Raw genomic sequence first — 19,021 nt, 5'->3', positions numbered from 1 at the left:
TGATGAGAGGGGAGCAATGGCTTTGTCTCTCTCCTAATTCAGGAGTCAGGGCCAGGGCAATCCAAGCCATTGGATTTTAGGTTGAAAAGAAACAAAAAGAGCCTGTGAAGAAAAGGTACTTTAAAAAGTACAAAGTTTAAAGCCTGGAGTCCATGACCAGGGGATGTGGGGCTAAAGGATTTAGGGCTGGGCAGGATCACCATGGGACATCCCCACACCCCATGTGGGTGTTTTTGGGGCTCCTTGTTTCCCTCCATTGGCAGGACTTTTTTATCTCAGCCTTGTGTGTGGAGAGACTTCCTCAGACATTGAAATAAGCAGTAGCTTCTGGTCTTGTAACTTATTTCGGCATTGAATATTGATTCCTTCTCTCTGCCTTTCATCAGAGCCTTTTTAAAGATTTTCCTGTATATTAATTTGCCATGATAGGCTTTAAAAAACAGGAGAAAAACAACCCTGAATTTCACACACTTATAGACAGGACACAGAAGGTGTTTCACTGATACTAAAGAATGATCCAAAGACAGGTTGTTATTTTTATTTTCCATGGAGCCAGGGGTCTCCTCTGGTGCTTTTGCAGCTGGAATTTGCAGCTGAGTCCAGGCTGCTGGGGATGCCCACATTCACCTGCTGATAAGAGAAATGCTTTTCCCTTCAGTCACTGGTTTGCCTTTAATGACAATTCTGTTGCAGTGTGGAAGCTGAAATCCCTCATCCACAGATACAAACCCAGCTTTCTTTTCATTGCAGTGAATGATGAGCTCATTATGTGAGCACAGCTACAGGGATTTATCAGGAGTAGCTGGAAATTAGTCTTTTGATAGAGGAGTTGTAAATAAAAGATTCTGAGATAACTGCAGTGTAATTTGCTCTTCTTTCATTTTCTGCTCTGAAAATGTTGCTTCCTGCCTTGATTCCCTGCATTTTTGCTGATATCAGCCATGTCTTTTCAGTAAAATAAACTTTTCTTGGGCTTCAACAGTGCTTAGGGAATATTGCAGTGTTAGATGGAGTGGGATTAGTCTGATATTTGGAAAAGTTGTTTCTTGGTGCATGTGGATGAGTATCTGAAGGAATCCTAGGCTGAAGAGAGATGCTGGTTGGTCTTGGGTAGCTGTTGTTAATTCCTGCCCTGAGATGAGCAGGATGTCTCTGTTTCAGCCTGCACAGCTGAAGAGTGAGTCTGGACTCTTCATTTTTCAGCCTTGAGGTTGTTTATTAATTCTTATCTATAAAATTTTCTTTCTGCCCAGCCGAGATCTGCTCAGCAGGGCAGCCACAGGCACTCTGTGTTGTCCTTTTTTACTACAAACTCCATATAACATATTTACACTTAATTCCCAATACCTATCACCTATGTTAGACAGTGCACTTCTACTCTACACCAATCCCAAAGTGCCAACAGCACTGCAGAAAATGGAGAACAAGAAGAAGAAAGGCTGGACACGCCCAGGTTCTTCCATCTTGTCCCCACAACCCCCATACCAATAAAGTCTACATTTTCACCCTGTGATAATCGGATTATTATACTATTCAAACATGTGTGACTTTCAGGTCCTCATACAAAGTTGGCAACTTGCTTCAGGGGTCAGAGTCAAATCCTCAGGTTTGGGGATTTGAGCCAGGGTCTCTGAGCCCCCTGGCTACTGTGGCCTCCTTGGCTACTCTGGACGCCCGGGGGGATGCGCCGAGTTCTGACAAACCTGGCAGGTGTGGGGTGTTGGGGGGCTCCCCTGGCAAGGTGCGCTCCTGCCAGAGCTGATGGAACGAGATGTCTGAGGCCAGCCCGGAAGCACACCGACCCCTTGTCCCCGTTTGTCCCCTGCAGAAGCAAGCCTGCCAACGGGGATTACCGCAAGGAGCACCGCGAGCGCAGCCGCAGCCCCATCGAGCGGGCGGCCGCCCCCACCGTGAGCCTGCACGCCAACCACATGTACGCCTCCATCCCCAGCCTGAGCATGGAGCAGCCCCTAGCACTGACCAAAAACAGCCTGGATGCAGCCAGGACAGTGGGCATCTCCCCCAGCCTGAGCGGCGTGGAGCGGCAGCAGGTACGGCGCTGGCGCCGGGCTCGGCACCGGGATCGGTTCATGGGCCGTGGGGAGGGCTCTGGGGACAGATACAGCACGAGGAGAGGCTGCTCCGTGGGCAGCACGGGGTTAAAAATGCGCCCTGAATGTCACAGGGTCATCGTGGTATTCCTTGTGACGTTCCCAAGCTTGGGAATGCAGGAGTTGTATTTGGGAATATTTGGGAATGCAGGAGTTGTATTTGGGAATATTTGGGAATGCAGGAGTTGTGTTTGGGAATATTTGGGAATGCAGGAGTTGTATTTAGGAATGCATAGGTTTTATTTGAGAATGCAGAAATTGTATTTGGGAATGCATGCATTGTATTTGGGAATGGGTGAGCTTTTATTTGGAATGCATGTGCTGTGCTTTGGAATGCAGGAATTGTATTTGGGAATGCATGAGTTTTATTTGGAAATATTTGGGAATGCATGAGTTTGTATTTGGGAATGCATGAGTTTGTATTTGGGAATGCATGTGTTGTATTCAGGAATGCATGAATTTTATTTGGGAATGCAGGAATTGTACTTGGGAATGCAGGAGGTTTATTTGGGAATGTGTGTGTTTTTATTTGGGAATGCATGTTTTGTATTTAGGAATCGATGAATTTTATTTGGGAATGCAGAAGTTGTATTTAGGAATGCAGGAGTTGTATTTGGGAATGCAGGAGTTTTATTTGGGAATATTTGAGAATGCAGGAGTTTTATTTGGGAATATTTGGGAATGCAGGAGTTGTATTTGGGAATGAGTGAGTTTTAATTTGGATTGCATGTGTTGTATTTAGGAATGCGTAGGTTTTATTTGGGAATGTAAGAGTTGTATTTGGGAATGCATGTATTTTATTTGGGAATGCATGAATTGTACTTGGAAATATTTGGGAATGTGTGATTTTTATTTAGGAATGCATAGGTTTTATTTGGGAATGCATTAATTTTTTTGGGGGATGTGTGAGTTTTTATTTGGAAATGCATGTGTTTTATTTGGGAATATTTGGGAATGCAGTAGTATTTGGGAATGCATGAGTTTTTATTTGAGAATGCAGGAGTTTTTATTTGGGAATGCATGAATTTTATTTGGGAATGCAGGAGTTTTTATTTGGGAATGCATGAATTTTATTTGGGAATGCAGGAGTTTTTATTTGGGAATGCATGAATTTTATTTGGAAATATTTGGGAATGTGTGAGTTTTATTTAGGAATGCATGCATTGTATTTGGGAATGGGTGAGTTTTTATTTGGGAATGCCTGTGTTGTATTTAGAATGCATGAATTTTATTTGAGGATGCATAGGTTTTATTTAGGAATGCAAGAGCTGTATTTCGGAATGCATGCATTGTATTTGGGAATGGGTGAGCTTTTATTTGGGAATGCATGTGTTTTATTTGGGAATCCATGAGTTTTATTTGGGAATGCTTGCACTGTATTTGGGAATGCATGAGTTGTATTTGGGAATGCATGTGTTTTATTTGGAAATATTTGGGAATCCGTGAGTTTTATTTGGGAATGCATGACTTTGTATTTGGGAATGCACAAATTTTATTTGGGAGTGCATGAGTTGTATTTAGGAATGTATGTATTTTATTTGGGAATGCAGGAGTTTTATTTGGGAATGTATGAGTTGTATTTGGGAATGCATGTATTTTATTTGAGAATGCAGTTGTTTTATTTGGGAATGCAGGAGTTGTATTTGGGAATGCACAAATTGTATTTAGGAATGCACAAATTGTATTTGGGAATGCATGAATTGTATTTGGGAATGCCTGAGTTTTATTTGGGAATATTTGGGAGTGCATGAGTTTGTATTTAAGAATGAACCAATTGTTTTTGGGAGTGCCTGAGTTTTTATTTGGGACTAGCTGTGTTTTCACTGGGAATTCAGTGTGGTTGGTTCAGGGAGGCCCAGCACCTGCCAGGCAGTGCCTGGGGACGTCCCCTGAGCCCCTCCTGTCACCCTGTCCCGGCTCTCCCCACCCTCAGCAAGGGGCACAACACCAAAGGGAGAATTTGACTCTGGGGGATCTTAGTGCTTTTAGCCAGCCAGAAGCATTTGCTGTGTTGCTCAGAGCAATGTTGTATCACTCATTCCTTTTTCCTAAAGCATTTTCTGTGTTGTTCAGAGCAGTCTTGTACCACTCATTCCCTTTTCCTGAAGCCAAGTCATTCTTTTTGATTATTTTATGCTGATTTCCATGTGCTGGAGTGGTTGTTCAGGATTTTTTGTTGGTTGTTTTTGCTTTGCCATCCTGCACGTGGCATTTGTTTTGCTGCAGCAGTGCAAAGCTGAGCCATTTCTGTAGGCAAGAGCAGTTTCCTCATGTGCCAGACTCCCTTTTATCCCTCCTGCAAGTGGAGCGACAAAGCAGAGAATTGAGCTGTGATGAGCTGCAGCACTGAGAAATTAAACTGGCTCCTGTACCCAAGCTCTGCCTTCCCTGATCCCTCTCTGCTCTATTTTGAACCAGATTACAATCATTTTTTTGGGAAAACAGGATGTTGGGGCAAGGCCTTGCTAAGAGCACAGAGTAGGAATCATACAAAATAAAAAGTGTACTGACAAAAATAAATAATCCTAGTTTGATAATTCCTTTTTTGGGGATTTTTTTAACCTTAACATGTTGAATGAGATTTTATTTCTAATAAAACAGGTAGGAGAAGAATACCTTATTTGCAGCAGGACATGTTATTCAGCTGATATAGTTAGTGATTATGACTAAATTCTGAGTTTATCTCAATATTTTTATAAAAGTTTCTATATTCTATGCACACAGAACCATAGCAGAGGTTAAGGAACCCTTATTGGGTTCTCAAGGTGTTGGCATGTGCATTTCTGGTATTATTACCTGTCTCTCTGCCCCCACCTCCCGCATGTCCAAAATACTCTTCTGAAGAGAATTAAATTCATGCCTTTCTCAAAAACCACTTCTGAGAGGCACAAAATCCTCACCCCTACAGAAAATAATTACTCCCACATGTGAACTGTTTTCAGAAAAATCAAATAATTCTTCTGTTTTTCTTTATTTACTTTTTTCTACTTTGCTGCCAATGCAGTAAGAGGTAAAAAACCTCATTGCTGTTTTGTCCTGGCAAAAATGATGTTAAACTTCCCTGGAAAGCTCAGCTCTTTTATTTTACTGGCCTTGCTCTTACTCTGCCTAAAGTACCACCAAAGAAGGGAAATTTCTTCCTTTCTCACTGACTTTTTATGGGAGTAGGTGATTTTTTGTGGGTAAAATTTTCAAGGAATTCAATTCCATCAGTTCTGTTAATCTTTTGAACTTACTACTTAATTTGCATTGAGTATAATGGACTCCTTGCATCATCAAATATATAGAATTTATTCCAATAGCTGTTTTATTTCCCTTCAGCCACCTGGAGAAACTGGGACATTTCTTTTCCCAAGGCTTTGTGTAAATGTCCATAGTAAACAACTCTGAAAAAAGAATTTTATGTTACACTTAAAGTACAGATGGAGGAGTTCTAATGTCATGCAGCTGTGAATAGACATTTTGGGGAATTTGCATGTGCTGAGAATGACAGTGAAGTTAATTAAGCATTAAGTATTAATTAATTCACCTGCTGGAAAGGCAGGTGAGTTCCAACACGAAGGGATTTGTGGTCCAGACAGGCTCAGAGTTCTTCATATTTATTGTACATCCCATGGGATTAGGATGCACTGTGGGATAGAGGTAGGGCTGGGAAAACTCAACTTCTGAATAAAAATTATAACACCCAGACAACAAAAACCTGGAAAATCTGCAAACCCCTTGTATGTGTGGCCACAGAATGAAACCAACAGTTCATGTGTTGATATGGAGCTCAGGGAGGTTGACACAATCACTGTAAAATCACTTCAGAGTTTTGCTTTCACGCTTCCATTTTTCTGTTCACTGAAATAACAAGAACCTCAATGGAAATGCAATGGATTTTTAAAAATGGACTTTTATTTTTAATTTTTAATCAAAGAAACAGCTGGATATTTAGGGGCTTAATAAGAATTAGATAGTTTATGGATTTTTTTGCTGTGAAGTTGCAACAATCAGTGTAAAATTATTTTTAAGATTCACTTTTACACTGCCCTTTTTCTGTTCACTTGCATAAGAACCTTTGTGGAAATATGATGTGGATTTTCATTTTTAATCCAAGAAACAGCTGAATATTTGGCAGTTTAATAAGAATTAGATAGTTTATGGATTTTTTTGCTGTGAAGTTGCAACAATCAGTGTAAAACTATTTTTAAGTTTACCTTTGCACTGCCCTTTTTCTGTTCACGTACATAAGAACCATTATGGAAGTATGATGTAGATTTTCATTTTTAATCCAAGAAACAGCAGAATATTTAGGGGTTAATATGAATTGGATAGTTTATGGGTTTAATTGCTGTGAAGTTGCAACAATCAGTGTAAAATTGTTTTTAAGATTTTCTTTCCCACTGCCCTTTTTCTGTTCACGTACATAAGAACCGTTGTGGAAATATGATGTGGATTTTTATTTTCAATCAAAGAAACAGCAGAATATTTAGGGGATTAATATGAATTAGATAGCTTATGAATTTAATTGTCATGGCTGTGAAGTTGCAACAATAAGTATAAAATTATTTTTAATGTTTACCTTCACACTGCCCTTTTTCTGTTCACATACATAAGAACTTGTGGAAATGTGATGTAGATTTTTATTTTTAATCAAAGAAACAGCTGAATATTTAGGGATTTAATATGAATTTGATGATTTATGGATTTAATATGAATTGGATAGTTTATGGGTTTATTTGTCGTGAAGTTACAACAATCAGTGTAAAATTATTTTTAAGTTTTACTTTCTCACTTTTCCTTTCTCCTTTTTCTGTTCACATACATAAGAACCACTGTGGAAATGTGATGTGGATTTTTATTTTTAATCAGAGAAACAACTGAATATTTAGGGGTTTAATATGAATTAGATAATTTATGGATTTATTTGCTGTGAAATTGCAACAATCAGTGAAATTATATTTAAGATTTACCTTCACATTGCTCTTTTTCTGTTCACTTACATAAGAACCGTTGTGGAAATGTGATGTGGATTTTCATTTTTAATTAAAGAAACAGCTGAATATTTAGAGGTTTAATATGAATTAGATAGTTTATGGGTTTAATTGCTGTGAAGTTACAACAATCAGTGTAAAATTGTTTTTAAGTTTTACTTTTACACTGCCCTTTTTCAGTCCACTTACGTAAGAGCCATTTTGGAAATGTAAGGTGGATTTTTATTTTTAATCAAAAAGCCAGCAGAATATTAGGGGGTTTAATTTGATTTAGATAATTTATGGATTTATTTGCTGTGAAGTTGCAACAATCAGTGTAAAATTGTTTTTAAGATTTACTTTCAGAGTGCCATTTTTCTGTTCACGTATATGAGAACCATTGTGGAAATGTGATTTGGATTTTCATTTTTAATCCAAGAAACAGCTGAATATTTAAGGCTTTAATATGAATTGGACAGTTTATGAATTTAATTGTCATGGCTGTGAAGTTGCAACAGTCAGTGTAAAATTATTTTTAGGATTTACCTTCGCACTGCCATTTTTCTGTTCACATACATAAGAACTGCTGCGGAAATGTGATGTGGATTTTCATTTTTAATTAAAGAAACAGCTGAATATTTAGAGGTTTAATATGAATTGTATAGTTTATGGTTTTAATTGCTGTGAGATTGCAACAGTTATTTTTAAGGTTTACCTTCACACTGCCCATTTTCTGTTCACGTACATAAGAACCGTTGTGGAAACGTGATGTGAATTTTCACTTTCAATCCAAGAAACAGCAGGATATTTGGTGGTTAACATGCAAAGGGTTGAATTGCTGCGCTGAGCGTGCCCCTGTGCTTGTGTCCCCCCAGAACCGTCCCTCTGTGATCACCTGTGCCTCTGCCAACAACCGCAACTGCAACCTGTCCCACTGCCCCATCGCCCACAGCGCCTGCTCCGGGGCTGCCTACAGGAGACCCTCCAGCTGTAAGTGCCTGCCTGGGCTTGCACGGTTCAGGGGGCTGCTGAGGGGGGCAGGAGCCTCCCCTGAAATGGGAAATGTCAACCCCTTCCCTCTGAATTATCACAGTTTTGGAATTAAGGGGCTCCCAGGCAGAGATGTGGGAGTAGGAGTAACAGTTATTGACTAGGGGAATTAAAATAAAATGCAGTCATGCAAACCAGCAGTGCCAGAGTCAGAATAGGAACTGATGCTGTGTGTCAGGGAGGTGTCCCAGCCCCATCCCATGGGGGCTCAGCCCTCCTGTAGTGCCAGCTGTGGCTTTGGTGGAGCAGGGATCTGTGGTTCTGCTTCCCAGGGATCCTGTACAAGGGGGAACTTTTCCGCTGAAGGTCCCAGGAGAGCTGCTCCACTGGGCATGGGAACAGGGCTGGATGTTTCCACAAAAGATCTGTTCCTGTCAGGTGAACAGGTGTCTGTGCATGACACTTGGGTTTCTTTTAGGATCAATTCCTCCAAATTATTCTACTTTTGAAATTAAGGGGCTCTCAGGCAGAGATATGGGAGTAGGAATAACAGTTCTTGACTTGGGAAATTAAAGTAAAATGCAGTGTTACAAACCAGCAGTGCCAGAGTCAGAATAGGAATTGACTCTGTGTGTCAGGGCGGTGTCCCAGCCCCTTCCCATGGGGGCTCAGCCCTCCTGCAGTGCCAGCTGTGGCTCTGCTGCAGCAGGGATCCTGCACAAGGGGGGAGTTTTCCTCTGAAGCTCCAGGGTGCTGAAGGTCCCAGGAGAGCTGCTCCAGTGGGCATGGGAACAGGGCTGGATGTTTCCACAAAAGATCTGTTCCTGTCAGGTGAAGAGGTGTCTGTGCCTGACACTTGGGTTTATTTTAGGATGAATCCCTCCAAATTATTCTAGTTTTGAAATTAAGGGGCTCTCAGGCAGAGACGTGGGAGTAGGAATAACAGTTCTTTATTAGGAAAATAAAATGCAGTGATACAAACCAAACCCAGTGCCAGAGTCAGAGCATGCCCTGACCCCCTGTGTGTCAGGGGGTGTCCCAGCCCCATCCCAGGGGGGCTCAGCCCTCCTGCAGTGCCAGCTGTGGCTCTGCTGCAGCAGGGATCCTGCACAAGGGGGGAGTTTTCCTCTGCAGCTCCAGGGCTGCTGGGGATGGGCCTGGGCTCCCTCTGGCCATGCAGGGCAGCAGAAAGCTGCTCCTCTGGCAATGCAGGGGGCAAAGGCTGCTGAGGTGTTCCTAATCTCTGATTCTATCTGGTTTGGAATGCTCGGCTCCTCCCCTGGGCGGAGCTTCTCCCCATGGGATGATGGAATTTTATCAGCCCTGCAGGGACACTCACTGGCCCATTAACAGAAAATATCTCCTGGAAGGAGGATGGGTTTGTGGGAGAGATAAAGAGAACTGCTCAATGAACAGAACTGTCCCATCTCCAGGAGCTGGCAATAGAACACACACCCCCAGCACACCTTGCACTGCACCCCAAGGCAGTGCCACCCTCCAGCCTGCCCTCACTGGGGTCCCAGCAGAGCAGAGTGGTCCCCACTGTGCCCACACTGACAGGGAGAAAAGGAGGTGAAATGATGGTCCCCCCTTTGTCTGCTCCTGTGCCATAGCTGGAGGTACTGCTGCAGAACTAGGGAGGGAGAGGTGTTCTTTCTTCTTGCATGGAAAAGCTTATTTAAAAACAAAACAAAAACCAAGCACCCCACACAGACAAATTAGTCATTATGTTTATTTTAATCCAGCTGACAAACAGCAGCCAGGGCCAGCAGATCCCCCCACGCTGCTTTTTTAGGAGCTGTAGTTTCCCTGCTCTCTCAATGGCCAGGAGACTTTTGTGATTCAGCTGCACTCACAGAAATCTTTCCTGCAGCCACAAACACCCTCCCAACGCCTGGGCCCTGCACCCTGCTCTGCACGGAGAACACAAAAACCTTTGGAGGGCAGTTGCTACAGCAACCCAAGCAGGGAGCTTTAGCTTTGTGCCTTGATGAAATCTGCTCAGGCAGCACTGGCTGGGAGAGCTGGGCTGTTCCTGCTCCCTCTCACTGCACACAGAGCACAGGGCAGCTCAGCCCTTCCCCTGCAAGTCCTTTAGCTGCTGGGCAGAGCTTTAACTTGCAGGGCAGGATGTGTCCATGGAACAAAACCAGCATGGTGGAGGCAGAAACCTAAAGCCCACAGCAGGGTAATTATTAGTATTTTTTATAAATAGTAATTTTTTTATTTTTATAAAGATCAGTATTCTGTTGATAACTAGAACTGGGAGCTGAAGGAGCCCCTTAGACTCTTGGAGAAATCAATCATTGAGGATCTCAGATGTTAAAAACTCACAAACTGGTGCTACTGGTCCCAGGAGAGCTGCTCCAGTGGGCATGGGAACAGGGCTGGATGTTTCCAGAAAAGATCTGTTCCTGTCAGGTGAAGATGTATCTGTGCATGACACTTGGGTTTATTTTAGGATCAATCAAGCAGCAGGGCTGTGCCATGGATCCCAACAGTTCCGTGTATTTTTGGAAAGACAGTTCTTATTAAGACACACAAATACTGATTCTAAACTGCAAAATTGCAGTGCTCTTCTATTTAGTCTGAGGAATTACTACAGTTTTTGGTCAAAACCTGCCTTTTAAGGCTTTTGTAACAGTCTTACAGCAGTTACTGCAGTGCTCCTGATTCATTTAGCCCTGACTGCTCCCAGCACAAGTGTGTGGAGTGAGATGAAAGCCTGAGCCCACTTTTGGCATGCTGCAGTTTAGGGTGGGCTCTCCTCACACCTGACTGCTATCAGCAGGCTTGGGAGCTGATTTTAAACAACTCTTTACATCATTAACTCCATTTAAGCCTAAATATAAATTCTGTGTGATTGTTTTGGGAGAAGGTTTCCATAGAACTGGAGCTGGAGCTGTTAGTTGCCTGAGGGAGAAATACAATTACATATAAATGCTCACAGAAACATAAAAGTATTTAATTGTTTTTTTTTTTTTCATTTTAACTCTTTCCTTCCCACCTCATTGCCCACTCCTAGGTCTGTAAGAGTGTGAGGAAGGTCATCTTAGTGATGGGGACTTGTAGTGACAGGGCATTAGGCTACAGGGGAGATGCTTGGGGGTGGAGCCCCTGTGCTCTGGAGACAGCCTGGAGAGGAGAAGGCCCTGGGGAGAGCTCAGAGCCCTTCCAGATCCTAAAAAGGCTCCAGGAGAGCTGAGGAGGGACTGGGGACAAGGACCTGGGGTGGTGGGAGAAGGGGCATGGCTTCCTATGGCCCAGAGGGCAGGGAAGGATGGGATATTGGGAAGGAATTGTTCCTGTGAGGGTGAAATGTGTAAAACTGGGGGGCTTAGGAGTTGGGTTGGTTTTTCCAACCAATATCAATTGAAAAACCAATATTGGTTTGGCTTTTCCTTCCAATATCCCATCCAACCCCGAGGGCAGGGATGGATGGGATATGGGGAAGGAATTGTTCCTGGGAGGGTGGGCAGGATTGGATGGGATATTGGGAAGGAATTGTTTCTGTGAGGGTGAAATGTGTAAAACTGGGGGGCTTATGTATTGGCTTGGTTTCTCCAACCAATATCAATTGGAAAACCAATATTGGTTTGGCTTTTCCTTCCAATATCCCATCCAACCCTGAGGGCAGGATTGGATGGGATATTGGGAAGGAATTGTTCCTGAAGGGGTGGGCAGGCCCTGAGGGGAGGGTTGGGTGGGATATTGGGAAGGAATTGTTCCTGGGAGGGTGGGCAGGATTGGATGGGATATTGGGAAGGAATGGTTCCTGGGAGGGTGGACAGGGATGGATGGGATATTGGGAGGGAATTGTTCCTGGGAGGGTGGGCAGGCCCTGAGGGGAGGGTTGGGTGGGATGTTGGGAAGGAATTGTTCCTGAGGGTGGGCAGGGTTGGGTGGGATATGGGGAAGGAATTGTTCCTGAGGGTGGGCAGGATTGAGTGGGATATTGGGAAGGAATTGTTCCTGAGGGTGGGCAGGATTGAGTGGGATATTGGGAAGGAATTGTTCCTGAGGGTGGGCAGGCCCTGGCAGCTGTGGCTGCCCCTGGATCCCTGGCAGTGCCCAAGGCCGGGTTGGATGGGCTTGGAGCAGCCTGGAACCCTGGAAGGTGTGGTTGGGGGTAGTTGAGGGTTGAGCTTTAAGGCCATTCCAAGATGTGTGAGACAAAGCAGGCTGGAAATGCAGATTGTGGGCGCAGCGCAGAGTCTGAAGCGCCCCTGTGTGCTGCTGTCCCCACAGCCACCACTGCGTGTGACCCGGTGGTGGAGGAGCACTTCCGCAGGAGCCTGGGCAAGAACTACAAGGAGCCGGAGCCGGTGGCGAACTCGGTGTCCATCACGGGCTCGGTGGATGATCACTTTGCCAAAGCCCTGGGGGACACGTGGCTGCAGATCAAGGCCGCCAAGGACGCCGTGGGCGGCAGCCCCGAGGCGCGGCGGGGCCGGGCGTCGCCCTCCTCACACATGGTCAGCCACAGCCACTCGCCCTCCGTGGCCTCCTGAGGACAGAGCCCTTCCCGCCGGCAGCTGCGTGCTCTGACTGAGCTCGGAACAAGTGCTTCACTAGTGCTGGGGAGGGGAGGTCAGTTCGCAGCACACGGTTTTGTGTACTCGCTTTGTTGGTTTTTTTGTTGTTTTTTTTTTTGTAAAAGGGTGCCGTTAAAGATGATAGCAGGAACTATTTCATAAAGATTCATACGATGTAGCATCCTTTTCTTCCTGCCTCAATTACCAAAGAAACCTCTGATGCAAATCTGCTGCCCCTTAAAAAAACAATGCACGCTAATCCACAAAAGCCATTACACTTAGTTGGTTGACCCAAGTGCTTTTTTTGCTTCTCTTAGCTTTTCTCAAGACTAGAATTTGTCTGGTTTGCTTACATTGCTTTTTTTTTTTTTTTTTTTTTTCCCTCTGTGAAGTAATTTTGTATGTATATACTTGAAAAGAACTGTCATGTATGATTTGCACTATTGGAGGAGGACTGAAGTTGCACAGCAACTTTCTGGAAGAGGCTAAATATTTTGAGGGCAAACTGCTGAAAAAAGGGTTTAAGGATGACATTTCTATCAGTTTGATTTTTTCTTAGAGCAAAACAGCTTTGGAAGGGGAAGTCTCATACAGGTTATAGGTCTTTCTCTCTTTAGATTTCAGGTGCTTAGTGCTTGCAACTGGACTGCATAATTTACAGAACACGGGCATTTTTTCCTAAACACTGCAGTTTGTTAGAATAGAGCTGAGGTTGGAGGGTTCCATAGTGCTTAACGATGCATGTTTTATGAAAAATAGCTGGTATCTATTAATGTATAGACAGTAAGAATCATAATACTTATTAGCTTCTCTTCAGAATTAGTTTATTTTTGTCAGTAACAACCCTAGATATACTTACTGCTGGTACAGTTGTACTCTATGATATTTGTATTTGCTATTCACTTTAGTGGCAGCAGCACCGAGGGCAGCTCAGGACAGGCCTCGTGCAGCACTGCTGCTTCACAGGGATCTGCTTCCCAACCCCCAGTCTGTGTAACCCACCCTGAACTAGCTGCAGGAACTGCTACCCTTACACATCCTGGCTGGACAACAGATTGTTACAGTTTGTGAAAGATGATCTTTCCCTTTGTTTCTTTTGTTTTGGTTGGTTTTTTTTTTTTAAAGCCTATCCGTCAGCCTACGCCGAGTCGCAGCATACATTCCTCCAGTAGGTTTTATACAGGTATTACTGCATTTATTATCATTTGCTATATTAATAGCTACTAACTAGAAATTAGGCAGTAGAGGCAGGCATAAAACCACAGCTGTGCTAGTGCTAAGAGCTTCTCTTTCTTCTTGTTAAATGTAACTACTCTCCCCAGTACATTCCATCTTCCAAGGACAGTTGCAGCCAGGGCTTGGTTTTTATGCTGGGCTCCCTGAAAGGATGGGCTCAGTGTAGGAAGTGAGAACTGGTTGGAAGATGAACTCCACGTGATGTATTAAGGACTATGTTACAGTATTGGGTCCATTGTGGCTTTTATTTTATGCTTTTGTTTTGTTTTGGTTTGGTTTTTTTTAAAGTTAAGCTATTTAATTTGGAAAAGGTGCAGGGTAGAAAGAGATCGGGAGATTGGCTCTTACTCTTGGTGAGAAGGTGGCTGCTCAATTTTCTGTAAAAAAATGAAAAAAAAAAACCACAAAAAAACCCCAACCCAACACCTAAGCCCCCCAGTTTTACACATTTCACTACCATCTTACTGGGTAGTCAATGCTTCCTTGCTTTGGCATTCAGTACCCTACTCTCTGTAGGAAGATTGTTAAAAGAACACTTTTTTATATAGGTAACTTTAAGACCATCGTTACGCTGTGCGTAAAGAATGTACAGAGAAATTTGTAGGTATTTTTTGAGGAACAATTAATTTGTTAATGATATGTAGCTATTTAATTTTTCCCTTTTCCTTTATTGTAATCATTCTTTTTTTTTTTTTTTCTTTTTTGTTCATTTGTTTGGAGAAAAAAGTTGATCTTTTTTTTTTTTTTTGTTGTAGATTTGTCTGTAATACAGTAAAAAGTGCAGGAACACAGTTATTCTATGAGGACACTGCATTAGCATTAATAGCCACTCGTTTGTTATTGCTACAGGCTACTGAGCAGTATAACAGTCAATACTAATACTGTAGATGGACTCTGTGGAAAATGTGACTCCTCTATTTCTTTGTAAACACAAGATAATGTTTTTTAAAGCTAATATTTTCAATAATAGCTGTTTTACAAGGTTACATTTACTTATCTGAGATAGGTAAATGGATTTGAGGGCAATAAAGTTTAATGTGCTACGTCCAGTAAAGCAAACACTGGGCACAACAATGTCACAAAAGCCAAAGGGTTGGGGGGAGGTGGAAGGACACAAAACTGAACTCATCATCATCTTCTTCACAGAGCCAGGTTATCTACAGGTCAGTTTGAAAGATTCTCTCTGTGTTTGTAAATCTGTAATATACCATTCTTTTGTGGCCTTGTTTCACCTGGAAAAAAAAAAAAAAAAAGGTTTGGCAGGCCATCTTTTTTTTTTGTACTTAAAAGTAGCCTTAAAGAACAATAAAGTGCTCTTAAATCACAGGTGTGTTCCTAAGCCTCTGTATTGCCTGCTGAGACAGGAATTGGTGTGTGTGAGGCAGAAGCAAACCTCTGGCCATGTCTTGTCTTCCTTCCAAGCATCCCTACCTTTTTTAGGACCATAACCCCAAGGAAATCCTTTACAGCAATAAAAACCCTGCTGCTGCATTTCTGTTCCTGAAAACACCAATTTTGTGGCATTTTGTTTGTCCCTCAACTTCTTCAGGGAATCTCTCTCTGGTGAAAGCAGCTGAATTTCCAATATCGACACCCACCATGCTCTGGTCCAGGTGAGTGACATTCCAATACACTGGAGGTGGTTAATTCTCAAAAAGTGGTTGCAATCACCTGGACAGGCACTGGTTTGGAAAACACCAGCTGGTGCTGCATTTCTGTTCCTGGAAAGACCAATTTTGTGGCATTTTGTTTGTCCCTCAACTTCTTCAGGGAATCCCTCCCTGGTGAAAACAGCTGAAATTCAAATCTTGACATCCACTGTCCTCTGGTTCATCCACTGTCCTCTGGTCCAGGTGAGCATTCAAATGGCACTGGAGATTGTTAATTCTCAAAAAATGGTTCTAATTACCTGAGTTTGAGAAAGCCCTGTGAGCCAGGGCAAGAAAGGGGCTCCAAAATTAAAAAAAAAAAGCCCTAAAAGGAAGGAGACACAAAGTTCCTGTTGGCTCAGCAGGTTTGGGAACATGGCTCAGGGTGAGGGAGATGCCATGAGAACACTTCAGCAGGGTTGGTGGAACACAGCTGGAGCATTTCCCTGCTGAAGATCCCTGCGAGGGTGTGGGAGGCAGACCAAGGACACCCTCCAGGGAAAGGGAAAATGTCCCTGCACCCAAAATCTGGGGGCTCCATGACACAGGCCAGGCTCATTGCTGGCTCCCAGGTCAGTAACTCACAGCAAACTCCATTTCCTGCATGAATAAAGGGCTTTTCCAACTGGCACCGTGGAGGAACCACCAGACACTCAGTGTTTCATCAAATGTCTCGGTGTTTGTAGTGGCATCTTCTGGGAGCTGAATGAGAGGCACCTTTGCTGATTTCAGCCCAACCATTTCCATGTTGGGTTGAAATCGGGGAGTCAGAAAGCAGAGCTGGCAGCACAAACACTCTCAGGGATGCCCAGCTCGGGCAGTGCCCTCTCCTGAGTGTGCTCTGGGTGCATTTCAGGCTGGTTTGGGTGTGAAAATCACCTGTGCAGGCAAATGCGTCCAGTGCTGGTGTGCCCTGGAGTGGTGGCACAGGTGCCAGCCCTGTGTGGCTGCCTGGGCCCCACGGCTGTGCCCAGTGACACTGAGTGCCCGCAGTGAGCCCTGGGCTGCCCACCTGGGCTGAGGGCACCTCAGTGTCCTGGCAGTGGCACTGGGGTGGCACTCAGTGGCACTGAGGTGGCACTCAGGAGTGTGGCAGTGGCACTGAGGTGGCACACAGGACCTGGCAGTGGCACTGGGGTGGCACTCAGGAGCCTGGCAGTGGCACTCAGGGCCTGGCAGTGGCACTCAGGGGCCTGGCAGTGGCACTGGGGTGGCACTCAGGACCTGGCAGTGGCACTCAGGGGCTTGGCAGTGGCACTCAGGGGCTTGGCAGTGGCACTCAGGAGCCTGGCACTGGCACTGGGGTGGCACTCAGGACCTGGCAGTGGCACTCAGGAGCCTGGCAGTGGCACTCAGGGGCCTGGCAGTGGCACTGGGGTGGCACTCAGGACCTGGCAGTGGCACTCAGGGGCCTGGCACTGGCACTGGGGTGGCACTCAGGGGCCTGGCAGTGGCACTGGGGTGGCACTCAGGGCCTGGCAGTGGCACTCAGGGGCCTGGCAGTGGCACTGGGGTGGCACTCAGGGGCCTGGCAGTGGCACTCAGGACCTGGCAGTGGCACTCAGGGCCTGGCAGTGGCACTCAGGGGCCTGGCAGTGGCACTGGGGTGGCACTCAGGACCTGGCAGTGGCACTCAGGGGCCTGGCAGTGGCATTGCTCAGGCTCCCTGTCAATGGAGACTCCTCCAGTGTCCCAGCAGTGCCACCAGCTCCTGTTCTCAGTGTGCCACCCCCAGCAGCACTTCCAGTGTCATTTCCAGTGCCATTGGTGCTCTCCCCAGGGTGGCACCCTCGGCCTTGCCCAGGGCTGCTCACACATCTTTAGATCCTTCTAGAAATTCCAAGCCCTCTGCCTGCTCCTGGTCCCTGTCCCAGCCCCAGGTGTGCTCCCAGTCTCCAGCTCTGCTCCCTGGGCACACAGGGATTCCACAGCTGGATTGCAAGGTAGGATAAAGCACATTTATCCCTGAGCAGCTCTTGATGGAAGTTATATCCATTTAATAATTATATCCATTTAATTATATCCATTAATAATTGTTTTCACCTCTTTTGAAATGGGAGCATTCTGCCCCTCTCTGCAACAGCTGCCTCAAGTGCTTGCTTGGGTCTAAGACGGCCAAAATCATGTAAATGTGGATTTTTAGGCTGTAGTGGGACCAGTGGCCAGCAGGAGCCCATTCCCAGCACATTCCCAGCTCCTGAGCTGCCCTTCCCTGTGGTGGGCACTGTCCCCGTCCCAGGCAGCGGCACCAGAGATGGAATTCTCCTTTGGGAAGGGTCAGGAGCCCAGTTCAGCCAACAAGGGCAGGTTCAGGGGTCTGGAGCTGCTGATTGCTGTGGCACTGGGACATCCACAGCCAGGGATGTTCCTCTCTGCTGGGAATGCTGGCATGGGATCAGTTCCACCTGGATATTCCCCCTGGAATGCATTTGGAAAAACCGGAATTTCTTTTTCCACAGGCTCATTTCCCACCGTGACAAAGCAGTTCCTGCCTCCTCTCACTGCAGGCACACGAGATCCTCTCAGCCTTTCCTTGCTCAGCCAGTTTCACTGCTGCTCTGCTCAGCCAAATTTCACATCTTATTTTGCTAAGCAGCAGCTTTCTGAAATGCCAGGGAGAACATCTGTCTTCTCTCCATCACAGGGAGGCACAAAGGCATCTGTCAACACCAAACCCTGCTACATTTCAGAGTCAAAATCTGCTTATCTCCCAAGTGTTCACTCACTTTGGGGAAATTCTCTGCACACAGAGCCCCTCTGAGAGCCTCTGCTCCTGGGGAATCAAAGTTACCTTTTCTAATGCAGGAAAACACAAAGCTGTCATCTCCAGCTTCCTGAAAACAGCAAAATACTCTGGGTTGTGTTAATGACATCTGGCTTGTGTGTTAAAATATAAACAATGTGTTTATATTTTATTATATTATATATTTGTTAAAATATAAACAATGTACAACTGGGGTTAGAGTAGTTCTAGGGAGTTAAAAATACAGGATTGTTTTTGCTTTCAGAGGAAAAAAAATTTTCAATACATTTAAAAAATAATTTTTCCCAAGATATATAATATAATATAATATAATATAATATAATATAATATAATATAATATAATATAATATAATATAATATAATATAATATAATATAATATAATATAATATAATTAATATAATATAATTAATATAATTATATTTCCCTGCTCTCACTGCCACACTGCAATATTCACTTACCTGGTTTTCTAGCGGGGGAAATAGAGATGAAAATAGTGGGAAGAGCTAACAATACTCACAGATCAAAGCAAGAGATTTTCCTTTTCCTTTTCCCTTCCAAGGGGTGAATTCTTGGGCTCCTGCTAAAAAAACCCTACAGAAAATCTCAGTTTATCAACTTCCCCAGAGGAAAGTGTGGGTGGCTTCAAACAGCCCCCCAGGGAACAAAGGCTTTTCTCTTGATTTCCCTGACATACCTGGGCTGAGGTTGATGCAATTTTTCAATTTTTACTGCCCTGTCCTGTTCCGTGCCCTGACACAAACACACCTCAAATCAGAACTG

At 44.4% G+C, this 19,021-nt stretch overlaps 1 protein-coding gene across 1 annotated transcript in view; it reads left to right on the top strand.

The window, feature by feature from the left end:
* VGLL4 (vestigial like family member 4) overlaps positions 1-15,153 on the top strand; it is a 56,503-nt gene extending 41,350 nt beyond the window's left edge. Inside the window, exons 3-5 of the mRNA XM_059480253.1 lie at positions 1,829-2,051; positions 7,942-8,056; positions 12,305-15,153. Coding sequence (XP_059336236.1) covers positions 1,829-2,051; positions 7,942-8,056; positions 12,305-12,567 — 601 coding nt within the window. The 3' untranslated portion in view covers positions 12,568-15,153. The remainder of the gene's footprint in view (positions 1-1,828; positions 2,052-7,941; positions 8,057-12,304) is intronic.
* Positions 15,154-19,021: the final 3,868 nt, after the last annotated feature.

This window comes from Ammospiza nelsoni, chromosome 11 (assembly GCF_027579445.1).
Source record: "Ammospiza nelsoni isolate bAmmNel1 chromosome 11, bAmmNel1.pri, whole genome shotgun sequence".
Lineage (NCBI taxonomy): Eukaryota > Metazoa > Chordata > Aves > Passeriformes > Passerellidae > Ammospiza > Ammospiza nelsoni.
This window is presented reverse-complemented; position numbering and strand designations above follow the sequence as displayed.